Source organism: Opisthocomus hoazin, chromosome 9 (assembly GCF_030867145.1).
Source record: "Opisthocomus hoazin isolate bOpiHoa1 chromosome 9, bOpiHoa1.hap1, whole genome shotgun sequence".
NCBI classification, from domain to species: Eukaryota; Metazoa; Chordata; class Aves; order Opisthocomiformes; family Opisthocomidae; genus Opisthocomus; species Opisthocomus hoazin.
The window spans coordinates 13919922-13946124 of record NC_134422.1 but is presented as its reverse complement, the minus strand read 5'-3'; the positions used below and the strand labels follow the sequence as shown (position 1 = coordinate 13946124).

The 26203-nt window shown below is 41.1% G+C and overlaps 1 protein-coding gene across 29 annotated transcripts in view; it reads right to left on the bottom strand.

The window, feature by feature from the left end:
- Positions 1-26203, bottom strand: part of CLASP1 (cytoplasmic linker associated protein 1) — a 187902-nt gene that overhangs the window by 61624 nt on the left and 100075 nt on the right. For 8 of the 29 annotated variants that reach the window (XM_075430615.1, XM_075430613.1, XM_075430616.1 and 5 more), the window contains 6 exons: positions 25155-25325; positions 23466-23489; positions 14571-14678; positions 13009-13035; positions 11093-11260; positions 5137-5244 (listed from right to left, as the gene is read on the bottom strand). In XM_075430615.1, the coding sequence (XP_075286730.1) occupies positions 5137-5244; positions 11093-11260; positions 13009-13035; positions 14571-14678; positions 23466-23489; positions 25155-25325 (606 nt within the window). The remainder of the gene's footprint in view (positions 1-5136; positions 5245-11092; positions 11261-13008; positions 13036-14570; positions 14679-23465; positions 23490-25154; positions 25326-26203) is intronic. The other 21 variants (XM_075430630.1, XM_075430638.1, XM_075430642.1 and 18 more) reach the window with 9 other exon arrangements.

Genomic DNA, 26203 nt, shown 5'->3' with positions numbered 1-26203 from the left:
TTGGACCGACTTTGCCATTTTAAGAGAGATTTTGGCCTGTTTTAGGACACAGGTAACCATAGAGAATTTGATTATGCTTTGTACCAAACCACAGGAGCCAAGCAGGAAGTGACTATCACAGGAATTTGAATGCAAACAAAGCTTATATCGGTATTACAATTGAGGAATTTTAAATCTTTTCAATTATTTTTGTTCAATACAAATTCAAATTGTTACTTTGAAAAATGCCAGTCAAATCAGCTTCCATCATTTCTGCCAAGTAACTTTATAAGGGAAATGTTTTCAGAGTTTTAGTTAATTGACAGCCACTTAACTAGACTTATGAGAAACAGAGTACTTCTCACGCCCTACCTTACACAATTTTGGCCCACAAGAAAACACTGAAGCTCATTATCCACATCATCTTTGTGCCCATAATTAAATCTCTGTTGTCCCACGATAGTAGCCCTCATTCATTTCATTTTAAGAACTCCCAGTGAAATATCCCAATTTCAAAGGGAGTTACAGGTTCTCTGCGACTGCAAATTCAGCACAGGGGTGGGGAAGAAGCAACTGGAATCTGCAGATTTTTCACATGACATTTAAGCATTAGTCTCCTGATGCAAAGCCCAGAGAAATTAAGGGAATTATTTTTTCAACAACTTCCAGATCCTTTGGACAAGGCCTTCAGCATTACTTGAAGGATGGATCAGCACATGTTATACTCCAAAGTTCATTTTGAAAGCTCATCAGTGCTTAATTCTTGCTGTTCTTGTGTATTTTGGAGAGGATCCCACAAAGAATTTCCATTAACAGAGACAGAAGTCCAGAATATTTACTAGTAAGTGGGATGAAACCCACTGGGATCCGGTCCTAGGCACTGGAAACTGCTACACTGCTAAAGAGTAAATATAAACAGGATTTAGCTCATGCTGCACAACTGATCCAATTTACAGGAGAACTGAGAAAGCCCTGGATCACCCTTTGTTTAAACACTTCTCAGTGTTCCTAAAACACATAAAATCAAAAACATCCAATAAATGAAATTCAAAACAAAAAGCCACATCGAACAAACAGAACAGAAAGCCCCACAGCGGTGAGAAGCACATGCCAAGTGCTGGCTGATGCACATGACGGCAAACGTGAAGATGGTGTAAAACAAGACTACGTATAAGAAGCAGATTCATGCAGTTAGCGCTTGTTCACCTGACTGCCCAACAGAATCAGCAGTGGAGAGAGCACTAGTGGACCTGGAATGACGTCGAGAAGCTGCAAGTAGAAGGAACGGCAACACCCACAGGATTAACACACATTTAACCCGAGACAGAAAATGCCACAATCCAAAGGGGATGCGTGTGACCGCTACCGGTAAAGGTGTTTCATAGTGACAGGGAAATGACGCTGTATATGAATGCGTAACAGATACAGTGCAAGCCCCACAGCGACATCTCCATCTGTAGCTCCCCCCCCTTCCCCCCACGACCGTAAACATGATGCATGACAAAACTTATTGGTAACAGTCCCAAACCCGGTGCAGTTCAGCAAAAGGACCCAGTGCACATCAGCGACGTTCCAGACCCACAGATCTGGAAGACGGCCATCACGAGAACGAGGAGCACATAACCACAGAGCAGGATTTAGATGTGGCTGATCTAAACCCCAAAGTGGAGCCATGATGAATGGTTAGGAATTGTGTTTGCAGGTATTTTTTCTCAACATTCTAGCCTATGCACAAAAACACTCCAACATTAACAAAAAGAACGAGTAACCACAGAAGTAGAAAGAGTCATACAGGGAGGTTGGCCAACCATTGCATACAGGTCTTGGGTTGAGTTTTTTTTCCAAGTAAACACACGTATACACATTTTGTAGCTGTCACTACTACCAGAAGTCTCTTGCTTTTAACAAATCTTGCATACATGTTTCTTGAATCCAAATATGTACATGCACAGATAATCTGCATATGCACATCATACACCTATCCAGAATTACACCACATGTATACAAAGTGTTAATAGCAACGGAACACACACAGTAGCAGAAGAGCTGAAGCCAAATATAGCTCCCACTTCAATTTCTAGTTGTCAGCAGCACATGAATCACAAAATGCCTTTGGAGAGGGTTTCAGTTCTTGAGTTCAGCATAAAGGCGAGTTCTTTATCAAAGCAAATGGACAGCTGGTCCAGCCATTTCCAAATTACAGAAATTTAGTTTTTCTAAAGAGGTTTCCCCTGTGCCTAGCAATGACATGCTCACCTAGCTTAAAGCAACTGACCCAAGAAACTGATAGCTCATTTGAGCAATTCACCACCGGACTCACTGAAGGCCTTGTTGCTTTAACATCATTACTAGTACTGTCAAGAAACTGAAAAAATAAAGCAGGAACACCTTCTAAAATAAACTGGCTTCATCAATTATGCATATATGGGTGCAGCAGAAAAATCTGTACATCTTCTGTTTAAGGCAACGCATTCATAAACACAAATACTAATATTAGAAAACAGAAATCAGCAAAGTGAGAAAAACAAAATTTAAGTTTTTTCCCAGCTGTGGGAGCTTGACTAAAAGCTGTAGAGAATACACAATGTAGTCTTTAACTATGCAGAGCACATGCATTTATTCAAGAGAACAGTCCCACTGACACTGTAAGTAACTCATGAAAGATTTGCAGGATCAGTGCAGAATTATGGACTGAACCTCACAATTGCTTTCTCCCAAGCCATCCGCTGTGCCCCTGTGGATGTCACTTCAAGATCAAGGTCCATGAAGAAACAGGAACAACAATTAAAAAAAAACCCCACACATCGCTTGCAAGGAGACTGAGTGTAGAGCAACTCTTCACTGGTGTTTCCCAGCTGAGGAAGCAAGATGCTTGGTGCACAGACATGCATACCTGCACAGCAGCCCCGAAACAAAGCAGAGCAATTTGCAAGGTCAGGATGTCAGTGTTGACGTTGACCATAATACCATTAAATGCAAGAATCCTGTCGTTTCCATATAGCAAGTTTAAGTACAATTCACTAATATAGAAGTTAATCCTTACAAGCAAAAATAGACCATACACAGTAGGATTATATTATCTTAGCATTACTGTAAGATTACCTGGGTTCTAGAAATACTCTAATAGAATCATACTGTTTTGGCTTAAATTGACATACATTTCTTTCAGATAAATTACACACTACATGATTAACAAGTTCATGAACATGCTCGAGCTTAAAGCATTTCCATGAAAACACAAGAAAAAAAGACAATAGGATAACAACTGTATTGAGTCACTATTACATTGATGCTTCTTCCCTACCTTAACCTCAATGACTTTTAATATTTCTAAAAATGCATTAACTTCAGCTAATTAACTATCGTTAAAGTGGCATTACCTCCTCCCCTCAATAGCGTTTGTTACAACCAGTGTAAAAGACATCTGTAAATGAAATTTTATATTCAGTATACGAGTCAGACTCAGTGGTGGTGGTGGTGCACCAAACTCACACCAACTGATTCTGATATACTGCATTTATTTTTCAGGAAAACGGCTCAAGACAATATTGCAATTAATGTGTTTTCACTAAAATGAAACACAGCACAATGATACAGAACACTGACAAGTTAACCCTGAAATCCAGCCTGGATAAACACTTTGGTTGGAGAAGATCATTAAAATTGAAGCAGGACAGGTAATTAAAAATGAGCTGCAGTTGCATATTTGCTATTCTTTTATGGCTCTGGTATCAAATCAGCTTTATTTAGTCAAGAAAAAGTTCATCTATTTATCTTACAGAGCTATGAACCAAGTTCATAGAATGTTAAGTTGAACTGCTCTCATTTTTCACCAAATTTGAGATATTACAGATAAAATAAATATATTACTTTAAAGCTCACTACAGTTTAAAACAATGAAGTCTTGAACCCAGAAGCCTCTCTAATATTAACTCAAAGATTCTACAGCATTGAAATCAATAGTAATTTTGGCAATGATTTTGTATGGATGAAGACAACAAGCCTTTGTGTTTGAAATCGAGATGAATAACCAAACCAATAATGACAACAGCTACGTAAGTTGAAAAGATTATATAGAGTATCTTAATCAAATATGAGAACCAAACAGGAAAATTTTGTCCATCTGTCCATATTTTTCGTAACCTTTTCTCACAATTGGATTAAAGTTGCAGAATTAAGTCCAGAATGCTATGTTCCACTTACCCACTACTTCAGATACCTGTATTTCGTCACTACGTGCAAAATAGATCCTGTAATAATAGGATCAAGTTCTCCTGCCTTGATGAAATCTCTAAGAGCTTTTTTCCTACTTTTAACACCACATGCATGGCTATGAAGCTACTACATAAATGAAGAGGGCCTGGAGATCAACAACATTTAACAATGTCTGAGATGACAAACAAATCTTTCATATGAGTAATGTATTTGGTTGAATACATGATATGGTATTTGATCAGAAACATTAACTATCCTGCTGTTTTCAGCCTTGTGCAGAACAAAAAAAGCTTCTGCATGTGGTAAGCGTAATGAGATTTTTCTGTTTGTGCTGTACACTTAAACTGCATGACAATGATGCTCGTCTAAAGCCTCCACCTTTCCATGATTTTAGGCAGCTTGGAAATTTCATCCAAAATGGAATGTGCAACTTGATAACTGATGATTGACAACGTTGTGTAAAACCTCTACAAAACAGATTCTATATCTATTGGAGGACTTAGTATAGAAGTGATATACTGTTAGTGTACCTAGCTGTAAGAAAATCAGACCATGAATAATTAGAGTCACTCAGCAACAGGCTAGGATGCCACCGACTACTTCACTGTGACCTAGAAAATAGAGGCTTGCTCTCCTGCAGATTTCCATCAGTGCTGTAAAGTGAAGCACGGTGGCCCCATATAAACTGATATAATGAAACTGAAAATTACAAAAGTTCAAACCAAACTATTTTCCTGCTAACAGTGAAATGCTGAGAATCAGAATTGAAGCATGCAGAAGAAAACAGAAGGGAAACAGGGTTGGAAACAGGGAGCGTGTCAGGAATCCAACAGAGGACAGGAAACAAGCTCATTCCACCTGGCAGTGTCTTGAAAGTGCAATCAGAACAGGGAAAAGGAAAAAAAATTGACCCTTAAAGCTGCAATGCCTACATGTACTCACCAAGTGGAGGAAAGCCCCGAGCAGGGCTTGTATCTCGACTGCTCTCACGGCTGGTATCACGGCTGCACCCCTGACTCATGCTGGGTCGGGGGATACGACTGCTCCGTGCTAGCATGCAGCATGGAGAGTTTCAGAGAAGGTGAACAAGTTTAATGAGGACAGAAAGCTCAAAGTCAAGTCACATTTCTGTTAGTTACGGTAATTATTACATTAGTAATTACAATTGGCAGCAGCCTGCTCAGGCTCTTTACAAACCAACTACCTTACACGCTGAGCTGTGTTTGCGATGTGAGATTTCAGCAGCATTAAACGCCTGGTTGACAGTCTGCCTTTTTCTTAACCAATCCAAGCTTTGTTATTCAAGTAGAGCAGGAATCTTCAATCATTTAGGGGAGCTCTACTCTTACAAAACATGCAAAACAGATGAGGCTGAAAGAAACCCTTCTGGAATATTTTTTTCCTTAATTATAAGATGAACACCCTTCTGGAACAAAACAGCAGCGTTTTTAACCTGGTCAAGATTTGAAGTAGTCACAATACCAATATGCTATTTTTACATTTATTTGCCTTTCACAAAGATTGTTTTGCCATGAACTAATATCCTAGGAGAAAAAAAGTGTATTGTACAGACTTAGGAAAATATTTTTCTCCAATGAAAGACACTGAGGAAAAAGCTTTTAGAACTTGAACACCTGAAAGACAGGTTAAAAAGTGGTTTGAATTTTAAGACAGCAGCAGCTTCAGATCTTTAACAGAAGCTAACTTCTGCCCCTCAAACATTCCTAAAACCTTGTATTTATGGTTTTATATGCACACAGATTAAGACACATGGGCACTTAAGGGGAGCTTTAAACTATATTCTTTACTTTGACAAAACCCTACATCAATAAGACTCGTATCTTTGGTCTGGCAGCTATCAAGTACTCAATTTCCCACAGACTCGTAAGGCTCCTGCCTATCAGCTGTATCACAGGAACTCATCATATGCACGCTCTTCATTTGGCCAAATGCAAAGTCGAAGATAGAAGATGAACCTGTTTTCAGAGTAAAAAGCAATCCCACTGACTACAGCTGAATTTTTGTCCAAGTAAGAAAAACAGAGCTAGGCCATTAGAAGGCTGCTTAACATCAAGGATTTGAATTTTTTTATTTTACAAAATGAGCATTTTATGTATTTAAAATTGGATTATTCCTCTGCAAATTCCATGTCATTTTGATATGAAAGATGTTTGCAGAAAGTTATTTAATAAGCTTTATGCCCAGTAGAGAATACAATGTTTCTTAGGTAAAAGAATAGCAGTTGTCATGAGTTTACCCTGAATAATTTAATGACTAAGGCGGGATTTCCTTTGCTATTTTGAAAAGGCAGTAGCATATTTGAAGTGTTCAGGAAAAGCCTTTAAGGAATTTTCTCTTGCACAGAGTAAAATCTAATCAGCTTTGATGACAATGTAGCAGAGGCATACACATAATGTGAACCTGCTCTATACTAATACTTTAACAGTATCCTCACATTTATAAAAATAGTGCCATTTGTATGCTTCAGAATATACATATTCTTATAAATCTCTATTGGTTTGTATACAAAACTTGAATGCCTAGACTCAGGCTAATGAAGTTCCCCCTACAGTGCTCCTGTGGGCTCATATAAACTGGGTGTAATAGTATCCTTTCAAGCAAAACAGTACAGAATGAAATAGAAACCTTCATATTTAGGCTTTAAAATTCAAATATAGACTACTGCCAGATTCTTGGTTTGTCAAATCCCTCCTAGTTTTGCAAAACCCAGCTCCTATCTCTCAGATGAATTAATGGTTCTGATGGTTGAACTTCAATGTCAGAGAATACAAGATGAGATACTGACCAAGTTGATTAGATCACCAAAATGTCTAAAACTTCTGTGTGAGTTAGATGGTCTTCTAATAAATAAAACCGTTCTATGAACTGGATGAAATTAGGGTCCATGAGTATAATAATCCCACCTCAGGTGTACAAGGAATTAAACTGACAGGTGAACTGGAGGTGAAAGTAACACTCAAGTCTTTCATACAAATACTTGCTTGAAATTGAGTACTCTAGAAGCAAACTTCTCATTCTTGGGTCTCATGCTTCTATGTAAATAATGGAGCCTTCACATCAGCTTTGCACAAGCAGTCATTTCTCTTAAGAAAATCCGTATTTTTTTTCTATAATACAACCCTGCTAAAACCAGCAAAGGCTCTTTAGAGAGGGAGAGCTATGAATGATTAAAAAAAAATTCATGGATGCACACATTACATTCTCCTTCCATAACAGCTAACAGCAGCAGCATGAAGTATGAAGAAAATGCACTTTAACTGCATGAGAACAGACTAGTGGGACAATGCCACAGATGATGCACAATACTGACTGCACAAATGCAGCACCCAAAACCAAACACTGGGTACTTCATGAGCAATGGTCAAACAAAAGATTTGCATGTTACTGGATACAAATACAAAAGCACGTAAAAAAAAGAATGGACTGAAAAGAACTGAATGATGAGCCTGTTGTGGACTCCCAGGCACCTGCCTCACATTTTTACTGCTGTGTTGTGTAGAGCAGACTGGATATCAGCTGCTCAGAGTATTTTCTTCGGGCACTGCCAGCAGTGGTGTCATTTAGACAAGTCTCTCGTGCTGTCACAGCCTGTCTTCGCAGTGCAGGCAGCGAAGGCAGAGAAGACAGACATAAGTCTCAATTTCAGAATTCCCAACCCCCAAAAGTTGGACAGAAATTAAGTAGGCGAGCAGCAAAATTGATTAAAAGAAGTAGACAGGGTGAAAGCAGACAGTGTGCCCACAGCCAGCTCTGGACTGAGAGCCTAGGTAAAGACAGGGGTTGGTTGTTTGTAATAAAATCCCAAACTCCTAGATGTGTCCTATACATCTCAGTTTTACCAATTTAATCTGGAAAGTCAGAGCAGCTGGATATGGTTCACACTATTATTAAAACACACTATTAGGCTGTCTTATACCAGTGGTACCCAACAGATGCAAATACCACCAGCAAAACTCGATACTGCTCCTGTTTTCACATCTCCTGCTTGGAAGAAACCTGTATTTCATTAGGGTGTGATTTTTAATGATTCTTAAGTGGAGAATGAAAATCAGCAGACGCTTCCTTTACATTAATTCAAGCATTTTAAAGAGCCTGTAAATGCTGCCAAAACAGCCAAAAGAAAGCTCTGCAGTGGGGTACACCCAGTAGAGGCAAGTCAAGAACTGCCTTCAGCTTTCCAATAAACACACAGAGCACAACCCAACAGAAAGAACGCTGCTGAATGAAACCAGTAGCCAGCTGTGCCTGCCCCACTTCTGGGCGAATGACAATCTCAAATCTCTCACTCCTTTCAGATCCAGCTGTGCCACATGCTCTGCTGACCATCCAACAGAATTAACTTCAAGCAAATGAACTTCCAATCCATGGGAAACAGACATCACCTTTTTTGATGAGATCTCCTTCAAGAAGCCCAAACAAAAGCTCAGGATACAGCACACTATACTCTTCCTTCCCCAACAGCGTATGACTGCTAGTAAATCTCCACTGAACAGAAAAAGGCAAGCCTAAAACTGAACAGCACCAACAGAGCAGGGCCATACAGGCGACCAGGCAGGACCTCAGTGTGCTAGATGTGCCTCGTTGTGCTGTCTCCTGGAAAACAACGTACTACTTCAAGGTTTCCAGCACACAGAAGGAACATACTTCATGGATACCTGTGGTCATCATGCAAATCTAAGCTAGCAGCAAGGTACTGATGCTAACGGGCATCCACATGCAGAGGCTCTGCTAACTGGCTACTGCCCCAGAAGGGCCTGAAAAACTCCAGTGGATGGGTCCTGTATAAAGCCCAACTGCACACAGGGACCCGCGCTCTGCGTGCCTTATCTTGCGCACACAGCACTGGTCCGGCTGCAGTTCCCAGCCACCCTGGCAAAATCCACATAAGTCAACGGATGAGTGGTGAACAGGAACCAGGAATTACCCATTTCTGACAGCCTGATCTGCACGATGGTTCAACACCCGCTGCGCTGCAATGTGACCACAGACTTAAGAGATGTTTCAGCCTGTGGGATAAGCACATGTGTATCAAATACATAAATAATCCCACAAAGTCTCAAGTATTACATGTACATTCAATGTCATATGTGTGCACAAGTACCTTCTTCAATCAGACACTGAAAAAGTCTCTTGACATCTTTAGGAACAATGTGAGAGGGAGTCTATTTAATGAAATGAACAAATAAAAAACATCAAGGAAATATAGAGATGGAAGCAACACAATAAGAAAGCATAAAACACTGTTAGCTACTATGTTATAAAGTAGTAAATACAATTGAATAATGGTATAAAGATGGCAGCTCAAAAGCTATCTCCACCCAAGCCAGTATTACCATTTTCCAGATCCAATAAAGAGAATTTCTGCAACTGCATAGTAAAGGCAGCACAGGTGTCAGAATCTCCTGCTCCCATAATAGCCCCAAAGAACAGGCTGTGGCCATCAACCCGGGGGCGGGGTGGAGGGGTTGGAAGCCACAGATCCCACAGATCTGTCAGAACTCTCTCCCACTCCCAAAGAACAAGCACTGACTGTGTTCACAGCTAGCATGTCACAGCAATGAGATACAAATTACACTTTCAAAAGAATTCAAGGCTCCTGTAATATACCTGAAAGCAGGCAACCCAAGAGTGAGGATTTTAAACAAGGCAATTTCCCTTCAGATGCTCGAGGCTGTTTCAAACCAGACCACATAATGTGATGACCAGCTAAAGCATGTGTGATGGTACTATCCATCATTCCTTGTTTCCTTCTAAAAAACAATGTTGTTCTGTGCAGTGACAGCAGAACAATTACCTCTAATATTTAGGAGGCACTTCACATTTTAAAAGCAATGAACAGAAGAGCACTATGTACTTCTACAGAGGCCATAAATAGATCAGACATGAGAAGAATATTGAATCTGGAAAAACAATCACAATGAGCATGCAATATTTTTTATGAAACATAACAGCATATGCACTCAGGTTCTTTAAAGCCATTTCAATACACTTCAAGAACAAGGAAGATACTTCTCTTAACATACCCTAAATAGAAAGGTAGCATAAGTGTAAAATACAACTGCTAAGGTAACAGTTAAAAATTAATTGACAACAGTTGAGCTGTAATTTCAGCTTACTAGCAAATACTTTGGAGATAAAAAAATAATTTAGTAACAGTATTATCGAAAGTGTTCTTCCTCTACATAAGCTTCGAGCTTATGAAAAAATTTCCATTTAAAAATGAAAACAACATTTACTTGTTCAGACAGCACATCAAATACCTTTTCACCTCAGATACACAAAAGTTTATATATAATAATGCTTACTCACCTGACTTTAAAAAAATGAGTCTGCTGATAAATTTGAAAATAAAAACTATTACAGAATACTTACACAGTCATTGACAAGAATATTGGAAGCAGAACAACTGAAGCGTAAGTCTAAAACACCATCTAACAATTTGCTCCAAGGTATTACAGATGAGAGAAGCAAACCACTTAAGCTGCAATATTTCTAAAATAATCCAAGCAGGGGCTTTTTACCCTTGATATAAACTGACTGTAAAGATTGCTCCGCTCATTTTAGGAGTAAGCCATCGATGCCAAGTGAGGTATTTTCGCTGTGATGGTTACTCCCGACAACTGTTATTGCTGCCTGATCTAATAACATCGCTCATGTTGAATTTCAAAGAGAAGACATCTCATAACATCCTTAGGCCTACTTTGAAACCATAGCTCTACCTGGAAAATTAAAATTACTCTCCTACAAACCACAATTACAACTTGCCAGCTGAAAAAGTCAGAATAACGACAGTAACACATAAGCAGTTCCCTAGTCAACAGGGAAGTCCTTCCTTCACGCATGCCGGTCAGCATGTCACTGCAGTGACTGTTCTTACCTAGTCCTATTCTGCTGGGACTCGTCTCTCGGCTGCATCCCTGGCTCCGAGGGATCTTGCTGCGCTTCTCAGAAGATGATGGCACTGGCTGGACTCTTGATGTTCCACTGCTCAGGCCACCATAGGCGCTTCCTAACAGCTTACCCGGAGAACTAGACCGGCTACCAGCTAGAAAAGAACCAGAAATAAGGACAAAAAACAATTAAAAACTCCCAAGATTTTAAATACTCTGACAGCAACACTGGAACACTATGAGCTCTATCTAAGAATTTGATCCAAACCAGTCAGAAAACTAATGGAAGCGTTCCCCATGGCTTTCGACGAAGACTGAGGAAAGCCCATGGACAATAAACAGTGACAAGAGCAGCGCTGCCTATATTAACCACACTGCCCATCTGGGATCAAGACCAAAGCAGACACTGCAGTGTATGAATACTCCAGCTGGCTTTATGCGAGCTTGCAGAGGTGCCAGGAGCAGCCTTGCTGCAGCAGCATGGAATTCACAGGCTGCTTCACCTCCTCGAAGCAACACAAATCAGCCTGTGTGGAGAACTGTGCAGCAGCACTCTGGCTTCTAGAACAGGTAACCTGCTGCAAAGTAGCTCCGGCATCTTCATACTACACTGCAGTGGTGGCATTACTTTCCTGCAATAATTCAGTAAAGGAAAATTCAAAAAAATATTGTCTCAGCAGCAGCAAATCAGCACATTAGAGGGCAAACCAAGCAAGCCTGTCACATTTGCAGAGATGCTGGCTTACTTAGGTCCGTTTGGTTAAACACAAGCTCTTTAGTTATTCTTCAGCTAGAGAAAATTTTTAGCAAGTTGAGTAGCTGGCCTGGTTTATTTTTTCTTGTCTCTTTGAATAGTCCAATGCAAGTTTACATTTCTACTAAACGATGTTGTCTGCAAGACAGTCTACTAACCAAGATTTATTTACATTCCAGCTGCAGCAGATATTTCTATCCGAAAGTCTTGCTGTTTAATTCAATGAGCTGAGTAATACTTTTTTTTTTTGCTGTGGATCTTCATTTGGTAAGTTGATTGAAAATTAAGTAATGCTAGCTTAAAGGTAATCACAAAGAACTGTGAAATTAATAGATTCAAGGCTCTTTTTTCTTCTGTGGATATATAGAAGTCACTGCTGCTGATATTACCATTCCTGACATTCAATTGTTTGTTAAAACATCCAGGAAAAGTACGTTTGAAAAGGTTGCAAGAATATACTCAGGCAAGCTCACTTTCTGAACCAATATTCATGTTGGTTTCATTCTGAAAAGTACCTACACATCTGAAATATTTCAGTTCCAGATACTATTACAACTAGTAAGAATTAAACATTGTTCTTCTGTCTTAATTTAAAAAGATATGCAATTCTATTAATCTCATGGACAATACCATAACACATGTATTATTTTAACTTACTCGCCCCTCTAATTTCTTGCCCAAAGCCATACTGAATCAATCAAATCCTATACTCCAATACTGCACGTGGTGCTGGCTCACACAGCACACCACCCTCCCCACCCCTCCCACTCCCCTAAAAGTGAGAATACTTGTGACAGATGCCAGTCTCACACACAGCATCCACACCCTAAAAGCCGAGACTCCTCTCAGTTACGCTGCTGCAATCTCATGGTGTCAGTAGGGTTGCACTGAAGTAACTAGAAGAAGAATTTAACACCTGGTATTTAAGATGCAGCAACGAGCCAGCTTCAATATATAGAATGTACACTTACCATGTTTAACTACTCTGAGAAAGCAAAATAACTTGTCATACACAACTGGATTTATGACTAAGAAAATGCTTTTTACGTCTCATAGTTAGGAGAGGGTGAGGGTAGCTAAAAGCTTAGCAGTTAAAAAACAGGTGAAGGAAGTAACGTGAGAAAGCAAGAAAGGGAAAACGTTTCTTACCACCAGCAGGATTAGCTGATCTGGATCCTTGATTATGAGGGCAGACCAAAGGACAGGCAAAAAGTGGATTAAAAGACAGCAAGACAATACAGCATTCAGCATGCGGTTGATGCTACACACAATACAGACAGATTTATTTACCAACGTGTCACCCAAAGCCTCTGCAGAATGCAGTGAGTTAATGTGCAGATGCGACTAACAATTTCCCAAGGTTGATCAGCTTCTCATCTAAATGTCAACCAGCACACCGAGACCCAAGTTCTGTTCTAAATTACACCACAGCCCAGTCTGCAGAATTCCAATAGGCTTATCCACTGTGTGGGCATAGAGAATTTGGTCCTGTGGTGTTGTTATATTTGAATTTAGAAATCATTTTGTGCAGTGTTTAGCTTAAGGATAAAGATCACATCTGGTTGAGCTAGGCTGGAAACAGGATTCAGCAAACTAGACCAAGGCAGCAGGTTCAGATATGACCATCCTAAAGCTTTGTAAGGCATTCTATAAAAAATTAAGCCCATAATCTTTGAAACCTTTGGACATTCAACTATTCTTTAAATATTTCTGAGACTTGTCTCATCTGGTCTGATCGTTTTCCACCAAACTAAGTTTAGGAAAAAAGTCACTTCTGGCTTTGGATTAATTTTTGGTTCAAAAATGAAGAAATCAATTTACATCAGCGTACCAAAGCCCAAATTCCTTCATGACCTCAATCTAAAGATTTCCATTTGGCCCCATTCTGAATATTTCTCTCTTCAGCTCTCCTAGACTAATGCAATGCTATACACTGCTGCTCCATCCCTCTAGCACGACACAGCAAAGCAATGAGAGCATGAACAGAGAAGGGCTTTCAAATACAGGTACAAAAACAAGACAAGTCCTCTGAACAAACAGGTCTTTCCACAGACCCCATCTCTTCTTACCCACAAGCTTGCAGGTCCTCAAAGCACAAGCAGCTTTCTCCCTCCCCCAATTCCTTTTAAAGTTTGAGTGACAAAATTCTCTTTAGATACACTTGACAAATACGTAGCAACACCATATGTACGGCTCCTGGGGGAAAGCCATGCCTTGCCAGGAAGCCACAGAGTGCAGATGTGTCGTGTGGATCAGAGAGCAGAACCATCTCCCCTGTATCTACACAAAACAGGTAATGTCCTATTTTAAGTTTATGCCAAATCCCATTAACTTTAGTCAGCTCATGTGTTACACATACAGAAATACAGTCACATAGGCAGGAGAAGCTTGGGAGGGCAAGAACCCAGGACAACAGTCAGCTACAGACACAGAGGGTGTCTCAGTGGGACTCAGTGCAAGTTTAGTCCTACACATCATTGTGACATGAAATTCTGCTGCACAACTATTAAAAAAAGGCAGCAACTAAGCACTCAGATTTGGTCCCTATTTGTCAGCAAGAGCACACAGTGGCTGAGCAGGTATTCACTTTGTTACATGTCCAAATGTTATTAGCAGAAGTGACCCCAATCCTCAGCTGATGCTACTACAATTCAAGGGAAACATATTAATAACTATACGTTCTGCTCCCCCAGAAATAAAACACTTCTTACGCTGGGACTGGGAAACTACTTTAGCCCGGCTGCGGCCTCGGGTATCAGCAGGCGTTGAGGTGACGCTTGTGGCACTGCCAGAGCTCTGTCTCCTTGTACGAATCCGACCTGGAGGAATGCAAAGAAAAATCAGACTGTCAACAGGTTTCTTCCACAGGCAGCAGCAGCATCTAACATGCTGTTCAATGCTCGCAGGGTTGCTACACACTCAATTAGCCAGGTACAACAGAAAAGTTATACAGGGAGAGGCAACACCTTTCATTAGACTGGCTGAGATGCAGGGCAGGGAGTAGAAACAGTCACGGTCCATGAGTCCAAAAATCTCTTTGCTTTCTGTAATGTCATCAGCCGGTTTAACTGAAAAATATTACCTCTCCATAGCCTTTGCTTCTGTTCTATAGTAGCTTCTTTACAAAGAATCAACTTCCTAAATCCTTCTTCCTATATCAAATTATTACTTTCTGACAAGGCAATCATTCTTTCAGAGGTGGGTGTGACAGATGCCCCCACAAATTCCATAGCTGAGATTTCCAATTAGCAGTTCGGTGCTTTGTATCCTGCTCTACATGTGCAGGCTGGCATGCACTCCTGCAAGAGTCTGTCAGCGCAGCCTGACTACGCTTTTATTTCAGGCTCATTGAGTTTTCCCTGCTGTTTACACATCCCTCATTTATCCCAGGATCAGTGTAACTTTACTTGTAATGGAGAGTCCCATTTAACACAATCAACGTTGTGGAAAAATGATTCTGTGTGTCTGCTCTTTACTTAAGTGGAGAATGGATACAAAGTCTCAAAGTGTTCTTGGTCCTTTTTCTGTCCTTTCCTCATGAAAAAGCCACAGAAATTTGAGCTAGACAAGCTTACAGGGTCATCAGTTCATCCCCTTCCCGGGGCAGGGCTGTTTCCTAATGTTCTTTCCAGCGCTAAGCTTCAATTATCTGTCTCTAGTTAATGGGAAAGAAATGATAATTAAGAGCAACACAAAGAAAGACTCCATTAGCACTTTTCAACAACTCAGTTCTCGTCCAAATCTGAAACTGTTTCTCAGGACTAATGCCATCCTGCATTCAGAGAATGACTTCAAGTTTCAGGCACAATAATAAAAGGAAAAAACCCACAACAGGGAAGAGAAGAGTCCAGACAACTGCACCCACCAGTTATAGATACTAATCTCCTGCCCTTTGTCTCCACTATAAGCATACAGAGAAATTTGAACAGGGAGATATACGCTTCCCACCCATGGAGGGGGGGGGGGGGGGGGGGGGAGGTATGAAATCACTTCACATAAGGTAGACATGCAGGACAAGACAATGGCAAGCAGCCCAGGCCGAACGGATTGAGAGCTCTGTTCTTCTCTGAGCTCTCAAAATATTCATAACATGGTCTGCAAAAGTTTCTGATCAATACAAAGTGACAAGGAGATGTTTAGCTTTGAGAAGAAAGCCTAGACTGGTTTTCAGAGGAAAAAGCCTAGAAGACAGGTGTACTGCAGACCTCTCCCCCCACATCTAGTTTTAAAATAGCTCAGTAGGCAAGATACAGAGCTACATTCAAATAATTGTTGGCAGACAAGACACAGAAGAAATCATTAGCATAAAACTGGGAAAATACAAACAAACCACTTTTTAACTGCTGCCTCAACTAAACAAGCTCTGAGCACATCCACATGGGTCCAGTCATGAAACTGGCTGCTCAGGTCTTCTTACCACCAACAAGGCTGCAGACCTCCTCTGCTCTGGCAGGCTGCCTGCCCCTTACAAACGGTCAGCCTGATGCACAACCCAGAGATGGCTCTACAGCTCTTTGCTGGTGCGCTCCCATCCCTTGCAAGATCAGCACATGCACAGCTACACACCGAGGAGCAAGGCCACTGCGCGACTTGCCACAAGGTGTGCACCCCAAACCCCACCGCAGGCTTCAAAGCAGGCGTGTGTGAGGAAGCAGGCAGCAGGACCTCAGACTCTTGTCGGAAGCCTCAATGCTTCCTTTGAATTCCCACATCAGGAAGACATGACTGGTGGCAGCAGGAGTACAGTGAGAAGAGAAGGTAAACCTGACTAGTCTTAGGAACCAATAACAGAATTAACTTGCATCCTTCCAGAACGCCAACAGAAGGCCTTGACTTCGCAGAAAGTCCTGGGAGGGTAACTCAAGCTGAAATTCAACATTACGCACAGTAACAGACAATATTGAAAAACACGATGTGTGGGCCAAGGAGGAGTGAGAAGGGACTGATGTCTTCTCTTATACACAGGCCACTCTTAAGAGCCTCAAAATTTTCTGTTCTTCCTACATCTACAAAACCTTTTTATTTTCCCCTTTGTCAGCAGCTGACTGAGAACAAGGAGAAAACTTGGACGACGGGTAATAAATAAGTGACTCTTCTACCTTAGGAAATACAAAGCCTAAAACAATACATAAAGAGAAATCAGGATTAGCTTCTGATACCATTTTGGGGGGCTTTAAGAAAGAAAAGTGAACCAAAGGGTCAAACTCATCTAATGTGATTATCAAGACTGACCAAGCTGCGTGGTGCAGTCGCAACACTGGAGGGAGGGGACGCCATCCAGAGGGACCTGGACAGTCTTGAGAGGTGGGCCTGTGTGAACCTCGTGAAGTTCAACAAGGCAAAGTGTAAGGTCCTGCACTTGGGTCGGGGCAATCCCCAGCCCAAATACAGGCTGGGTGGAGAATGGATTGAGAGCAGCCCTAAGGAGAAAGACCTGGCGGCGCCGGCTGATGAGAAGCTCAACATGACCCAGCAACACGCGCTCGCAGCCCAGAAGGCCAACTGTATCCTGCGCTGCATTGAGAGAAGCGTGGCCAGCAGGTCGAGGGAGGTGATTCTGAAACTTTACTCCGCTCTGGTGAGACCCCACCTGGAGTCCTGTATCCAGCTCTGGAGCCCTCAGCACAGGAAAGACAGGGACCTGTTGGAGCCAGTCCAGAGCAGACCACAGAAATGATCAGAGGGCTGGAGCACCTCTCCTACAAGGAGAGGCTGAGAGAGTTGGCGCTGTTCAGCCTGGAGAAGAGAAGGCTCCGGGGAGACCTTATAGCAGCCTTCCAGTGCCTGAAGGGGGGCTACAAGAAAGCTGGAGAGGGACTTTTCACAAGGGCCTGTAAGTGACAGGACAAGGGGTAATGGCTTTAAACTGAAAGAGGGCAGGTTTACATTAGATACAAGGAAGAAATTCTTTGCTATGAGGGTGGTGAGGCAGTGGAACAGGTTGCCCAGAGAAACTGTGGATGCCCCATCCCTGGAAGTGTTCAAGACCAGGTTGGATGGGGCTTTGAGCAACCTGGTCTAGTGGAAGGTGTCCCTGCCCACGCCAGGGGGGTTGGAAGTGGATGATCTATAAGGTCCCTTCCAATCCAAACCATGCTATGATCAGCAGGATTAGAAACAGAAAGCTCAGTCCTACTTTGAAACCCTCGAGAGTCAGTGGACAGATTCCTACCAACTTCATCAGTTTCTGAATGAAAGAATGCCCAGGAACAAAACTCTGCTTCCTTTTGGGCTGGTAGATTTGCACACTGATTTTGGCCTAATGGGTGTCAGAAAGAACAATGTGGGATGAAGAGTTGCTCTTGCACAGGAGGAACAATCCCAACACTGATACTGGTTTTCTCATCCTAAAAAGGTTGACAAGTGTTTGAACTAACACTGCACTGGACTTGCATTGTGCAGATGGTAACAGGAATAGCAGAAATACAAAAATGATGTACTGATATGAATATTGCGATAGCACAGTAACAGCTCACCCTAGGAGTACTTTATTTTTTAAAGTCCGTGGGATAAAGTAAAACATGAGGAGAAGAAAAGGCCTCTCAAATTCAAGGTCTAATTCTTCACACAGAAGGAAAAAGTGCCATCTGACACCAGTTATACATATTCCTTGAAGCACAAAATGTTAATATACTGTCCAAAGTTTTATTTTCTGAACTTTAAAACATATGTATTTATTTTTTCATACATTAATCTTACTTGCAGCATTCAAACAGTTCAAAACAAGCGACTCAAAGCTACTCATCAAGAAAAAAGTTAAGATTCTAAGTTTTTCCTATCCAAGTACAGTTTTTAGCTATAAAACAAAAAATGACCAACTGGAACTCAACTGCTTTATGCAAATCTGTACGAGATAGAAAACTGGGAGAGGGATCTGGGATGTTTCTTATGTTAACTGATCTTCACACACAGGCCCAACTTTTAAATTAGTCTTATGATATCCAAAACCTATTTGCTTTATAGTAACGTAAGATGAATCAATAACTGTCTGGCTTGAAAATCTCAGGGTTTTTAATATATATCATACGAAGTACAGCATGTATATATAGAAGTTCATCTATAAAATACAAACATCTCTACTACATTTCCTTAAGGGTTTCATCTGCAAACAAGAGTCTGAATTCTCATCCAAGAGTTATTTGCACATAGGACTATGTGTGGCTTTATCCCTATGAATCTACTCCAGACAGAAAAACTAATTACAAGACTGTAAATAACATATCAAATAAGTTATTCAAATTTTTTTTTTTTAAACTCAAGCAAACACCTCCCCTCCCGAAACTTCTTTGCTTTCAAGTGGGTTTGTTTCCATATCTAGCTCGAACTGCAGATGTAACAATTCATATTTCATAACCATTACTTTTCTGCTCCTCTTAAAAAAATTACTGCATCCTGACAACAGCAGCACAGCAACGGAATAGATAAAGACCGTGCCAACTAGTTTCCACAAACCATAAAAGTATTTCCATAAAAAACCCCTTGATCTAAGTTTGACATGTGACACTGCTGTTGGTACAGAAAGTATTTTGAAAGACTCCACATAAATGCTTTGTGTTAAGAAATCACTTGGGTTTGTTTTTTTTTAGGGGGGATTGGTTTTATTTTTTAAAGTTACTGTCAGTTTTTACAATCAAGGGATCAGAATCAACCTTGAAACATCTAACATATGCCTAAAGCTAGGAAAGTTGTTGTGTTTTTTTAAAAAACAACAAGAAAAGAAAGATTCTATGATAGTGTTTTTATGCTACAAGAGGCTTCATGCGGCAGCACTATTCTGAGCTCCTCTGGGAGGATACTGCAGCGTCTCCATCCCCAGAGCTCAGAACAGATACAGGCTTTGTGAGACCCAGCCTGGATATTGCACTGAAGAACTTGGCTTTCAAATAGCCTAGAAATGGTCTATAACAGCTCCGCAACTGAGTTTAAGCAGTTCCATGCTGTGAACAATGATACCTACAACCATAAAAGTTATCTATGGAAGCACTGGGATGGTAACTTTCTCTCTATGGATCAGGTTATTCACTTAGGCTACTCAACACTGGGTTCCTCCCCAGCTTGGAGAAAAACATTCCTGAAAGAGCCTCTAGGACCCTCCTAGCTGTGTCACTGCTAAATGGCACTTCGACATCAGAGATATGCACGCATCAATTAAAAACATGCTTTACATAAATCTGTAAACAGGTTTTTACAACAAGCATGGTACTGTTTCCATGCATATTCAGCACATGGCCAACATTATACTAGTATAAGACCTGATTCTGCACTATAATTTCCCCCAAGAATCACTCAACCTTTAATGGAAGCAATCAGCAGGTGATGCCTCTGAGTTTAGCACAAGACCTCCCTCCAAAGCACAGGGCTGAAGGAACAATAGTGGCACCACTTTGCTCTACACCAACAAGCACAGACAAATCAAGTCAGCACTTGCAAAGGTGTCAACCAAGAGAACCAAGAAACCTACCACCTGAACATCTCCATTTAAAATACCATGTTCAGTCAAACTTTTGAATCATTCCTTGTCCTTGAGGTCAAGGAAGAGCTTTAAGGCAGAGAAGAAAACAGCAACGGTGATTTCATAAACATTGTGTTACTCCAAATGCCTTTGGTAAGGCTCAAGATGTCCAAATCAACTTAGACTCAAAAAGAGCGGTCTGCTATCTGAAAACTATAATAAACAAGATTTTATTTCCTTTCTGGTGAACAATACAAGCTACCGAGAATTGCGCCACTGACTCTGTAAACTGCTGATTTTGTTTTGAACTTGCTAGTTTCAGGACAGACCAGCATTTGTGCTTCCTCCTATTGGGAAACGCTTGTCTGAAGGGCTTGTCTTCATGCTCACTTTGAAAAAAGGCTGCCAGATAACAGAAACACTCTGAACCATTATTCTATATTGAAAGTCAGCATTATGCACCATTTTAACATACTCCTTGAAGAGCCCTTTCATGATAAAACAAGCAGAAACTTTTCTGAGGTCTCAGATATAACAGACATGGATTTAGGGCACAACCGCTACTTCCATAGCGCTAGCTGTGAAGTCCTGATGAAGACTATAAAGGTTTAGATATTACACAGGCTTTCTGCCTGCAAAGCTCTTAATGAAGTTCAAGAGACATCCACACATGAAGAGTCTGGGCAATCCAGACGCAACTGTGCACTGGATGAAGAAACAGCCTCACAGCACAGAGACAGCAGAAGACCCACACAGATTTAAGCATTCTATAGATTCACGCTACCTTTCCGTAAGGAAGTGCATTTTAACAGATTTGTCAATTGAGATGACACTACTTAAAACCAAAGGACTGACGCTCAGCTCAACTTGTACTCTTGCCACTGGCATAACCCACTCTATCTTGTGCTTGTTTTGAGGCGTCTGGCTCAAAAACAAAACACTGAGGAGAACTGAGGGCAAAGGAGATGGGAACTGCCAAGTTCACACAATGCTGGCTCACGGCTGAAGGGAAGGTGCAGAACTTTTACACTGTAGCTAGAGAAAGCCATCATGAGAACCAGACTGCAGATTTAATGTCAAGCTGAACCACACAAAAAACCACAGGGATTTGCTCCCAAATTACTTACTGGTGACCTACAAAAAAATAAACCACAAAACCAAAACAGGGGCACGGGTGTGGGTGGAATTTCTGCTTTATGTTCAAAGAGTGTCTCTTGCACACACAGGTATTTGCAGAACAAGAGGATGTTTTTCTCTTCCCCCACTCCCTTAATTTTCACGTTTATGTCAAGAATATAAAGATTTCCTTCCTGGTAGTTCCTGGTGAACTCTGCAAGTTCAGAGAGTTGGCAGAAGACCTTTCTCAGCCTTCATCTGTAGGACACACCAAGTCCTGAACAAAGGCTGGTTTTCCCTTAACTGTCTCAAAGGAAAATAAAGATCAAGAGTTTCAAACAGTGATTAAACTCATCTTTTAAGTGCTCTGGCTGTAGAACACCATGTTGTTACAATCCTCCCTGATCCTCCCTCCTCCAAACAGAGAGGATCCTACAGCAAAAGGAAGAGATGAAATCTGGTATTTAACATGAGGGGGATGGCAAGCTCTATTTCTGAAAGTTCATCTCTCATTCTTTACCCCTAAGCAACTGGTTGGTTTCTATTACAGACTTTTACCAAATCCAGTCTGCTTCCAATGTAGCTGAATTGGAAAAGAAACCACTAATCAAACAAAAGAATCCCACCCTTTTGCCTGATGACAATACAGCATTTAATAAACCAAAAATAAAAGGTATTCCAGAGGACAGATGTTGGAACACGCCTCCACAAATATTATTACAGCCTTAGGAGACAACTGAGACCTGCACAGGGTATTTCGTCAATTAACATTAGACTTTCAATGTTTCATAATTAGGCCAAAAACACAAAGGTTTGAGAACCTGAGGGAAAGGAATAACAGAAAAAAAGGGTCATCAATGAATAAAAAGAAGCTCAGGATTGCAACAATCTGGAACATTGATCTAATTTGCCATTTAGAAACACAGGTGTTTAGGCCAACTTCACATTGCTTATCACTGACAGGTCACAAAGCACTAACACTTGCCCATGGCGCAGAGCCAGCTCACCTCTCAACACTAAGTGCCAGTTCCAAAAACAGTAGAGACCTTTCCCTCTAAATATTAAATCAATGCATCAGTAATAGTAAGGAAAAAAACACACACGTCACAAGAGCACAGTGGCACTTCTGAGAACACCACATCCAAATACAAGCAGCCATCAAGGACGAGCACAGTCCCACAAGACAGTAACAGATCCCTTGAAAAGAGACTTGCATCAGGAAAAAAAACGGGTTTGTTGGAGGGTGTCGTGTCTTCAGTATGTGTAGAAGGCATTCTTATTTTCAACTCCTGTCTACCTCAGATAAAAGCAGTTTCCCAGTGATCTTTTTTGCTTGAGAGAAATAAAGAACAAGCTTTGACAACGAGCCAGAGAACCAGACTGGAAGCTCTCCCAAACTAGCAGGCTCAGTGTTCTTGAAAAAAAGCCTTTCCTCCAGCTGTCTCAGATGTAAGCCATCTCGCTCAGACAGTTAACAACAAAAAGAGACACCTCAGGTTTAAAGAGGTTGACTAAATATTACTTCCCTAGAGACCATTGTTTACTGTCCTCATTTTTCTGCCATGTGATCATCTCATTCAATTCTCTCACTGCCCAGTCTCTTCCCGAAAGCATTTGGCAGTTGTGACCTGAGCTTTGGATGGAAAAACACAGCAAACCTTTACACATTGTGGAGCAAGAAAACACAAGCCCTGTGTCTTTTTTTGGGTGAGTTGTTTTTTGTTTTTTTGCTTTGGGTTTTTTTTGTCTGTGCGCAGGTCACCTTCAACCAAAAGCAGTGCTTTAGCAACAGAGACCCACATACAGCTTTGTGATCTGAAGTCAAGTCGTAAAAGCAGACAAGTGTCTATTAGTGGGGAGGAGCTCGAAGAGAAAGTGAAGAATACCCCATGGCATCAAAATGAGCAGGACAACCATGCAACACTTCATGCAGGTCACCAGTGAACATGGATGAGAACCAGATAACACTTTGAGAACATAGACCAGGTAGGGTGGTACGACTGTGGACACACCTCAGTTACACAGAGAGACTGCTTACCCTCAGTTTTAGTGGTAGTACCATCTTTAGGCAAATTAAAAAAAATAAGGAAAGGATTAATAGGAAAAATTAGTAACAAACAGAAGTGGGCACTATGTATTAGCTACAGAAATGCACAAAAAAATTTAACACAATTAAAGAAATGGAAAAAGTTTGACTGAGCAGTAAATCAAAGCTTGATGTATCCAAAGAGGACGCTTGCAGGTTTTCCCTCCTGCAACAGCCAACCTTTGGCAAGGTCCATTTTCTTTGTTTGCCTCACCATTTCTCTCATAGCAACACACAGGTGACAGATGTCCCTACCAGCTCAAAAGGAAACACGCTCCTTCAGGAGCAGCCGTGTTTGCATCACTTAGCGTGCATTTGCTGCTTTTCTCCTACAGTTTGATTCAAGAGCGAGACTAATACTGCATTCAGCCGCCCGGCTTCAAGGACAGGACCAACTTTAGTAGACAGTTCAATCCTCCTTCCGTTCTTCCTCATGACATAGGATTGTCCGTAAGCCGTTTTGCCACTGAAGCCAGTGTGCAGCGCGACAAAAATGGTTGCATCTGGAAGCTCAAAAGCAGTCTGTGATCAACTTCGTATTCTGTGTTCAGGTTTCACTGCAATCTAAATCTTGAACCAAGTATGAACAATTTAAATCAGAATAAGAATTCTACTTCTGAACCAAATACAACCAATACATTTAAACCAAGGTAAAATATTTTAGATATGAAAGAAACCTATCTACAAAAAGGAATCTATAGAAACCACCCCTATATAATTCACCAAGCATACTGTATCAGACTAAAGACCAAATGCCCCACACTAAGGAGAAGCAACTTTTTAACTGACTCAGTGAAGACAATCTACACAGCTTAAATCAAGATGATGGATTTTGGATCTTTCACTCTCTTGTAAAGGTGAACCGATGAAAAGTCTGGAATTAGATTAGCATGAAACCAGCAGAATAAGAAACTAGTTCTGATGATCAGTTCTGCTCATGACTGAATTGAAGCTCTGCAAATACAGTGTCAACCACTGCCTTGCATGTCCTGCTCCATGCCTCCTTCAGTGCCATCTCCAGGAGAAAAAGATCAAATGCAAACTTTGTTGTAAGAAACCCTGGGACACCTGAAAGTGATATATGATGCCCTGAGAGAGTAATGTGACATGTGGCTATAATCCAGAGTCAGCATGAGGAACAGATTCTTATACCCTGTGTGGTGAAACAGGAAGGCCGACTTCTCCTCTTTGCTTCTACATCTTTCTCTCTTGTAAAATAAAGTGACCAAACACAACTAAGATGTACTATTCAAAGCATAAAACAATTAATGGAAAACCAGTTTCAGGAAACGAAGGAAGGAAGAGAATGAAAAAAGACGGGAGAACATGTCAAAAGGAATTGAGCAGCAATTATTTTCCTCAACAACGTCCCGGAGTCGGAATAAGATTTGCTTTTCCCCAGAAAGAAGAGCGAGACGCAGACTCTTACACAATACAAAACCTAAGAAGTTGCTTCAAGTCAGTTCTGTTGCAAATTTTTTCCTTAATCCCAAAGGGCAAGAGATCACACACTGATCCTGGAGAGCTGGTAACTATCTCAGAGATACGTTCTTCATATGTTCAACATTCAAATAAAACTACGAGGTAATTTCTGCTAGCAAAGAAAGCTAACTGCAAGAGTAGAAGCACATGTAGAATTACCTAGTGATGCGTATGAGCCTGGGGGCAAGGCTGCAGCAGAACTGAAGGGGGTAGATGCTCCAGAAGACGTCACTTTTGACTTGGCACTAGCTGCTGCATTCACATCGACGTCACTGCGGGATCGCTGCAGAGATCCTGGTGTTGACACAGATTTTGTACTTACTGTAGATGCTGCAGATGGGAGTGGGAGATCCAGAATAAAGAAGATTAATTTTTTGAGCTGTGTGCTTCAAAGAGCCTGACAAGCAGTTTAATGTACTATTTTTAACACTCCCTGCTGGCACTGAAATACTTCAACTAAGAATGCTTTATCAGAGCAATGTGGGCTTCCCCAACTGCCTGCAAAGATATCTCAATGCTGACCTGATGCTACCTCTAAGAACTTTATCAGACACTAACCTAAATTCTGAGATCAAAAAGGCTGCCAGTCCAGTAGTAAAGAAATTTCTAACAGAACCTAGATGGGAAAGTTCAACCACAGTACTCATTACCATCATGCAAGTTGCTGGCCAAAACAGACCTGCAGGTTCTTCGGTCCAGGTTCTGCTAACTTCCTTCCCAAAATCTCATCATCTTGAGGACTGCTGTTCCCATCACTTGTTGATGCCTGCCCTCTTAAGCATGAAGCTTGTCTATTCAGCTGCAAGCAAACGTGCATTTGTGTGCACAATCGAGTAGGTTCCACAACAGTATCTCCTTGAACCAAAGGTCTCAGTAGGGTGTAGTGTACACACAAACCAGCCAGAACCCGATCTTGGCCAAGCGTAGAAGGAAGCTTATCTTCTACCACAAAAGTTTTGTCTGTTATATTCTGTATTAAAGTTTATTATTTAGATTATTGTATGCATTTACTTAGGACAGGAAAGCTGCACTTAAATATTCCATCTAACAGTTAAAACAGATCAGCAGTGAGATGGAATTTAACACTGTAGGACTTGCGTGCAGACGATGTCTCCAGTAAGTGCTGAAACCACAGAAAATATATGACAAAATTGTAAAGCTGAATGCACCATTAGACTATGAAGCTGCACGTCTTAGCATCAGCAGTA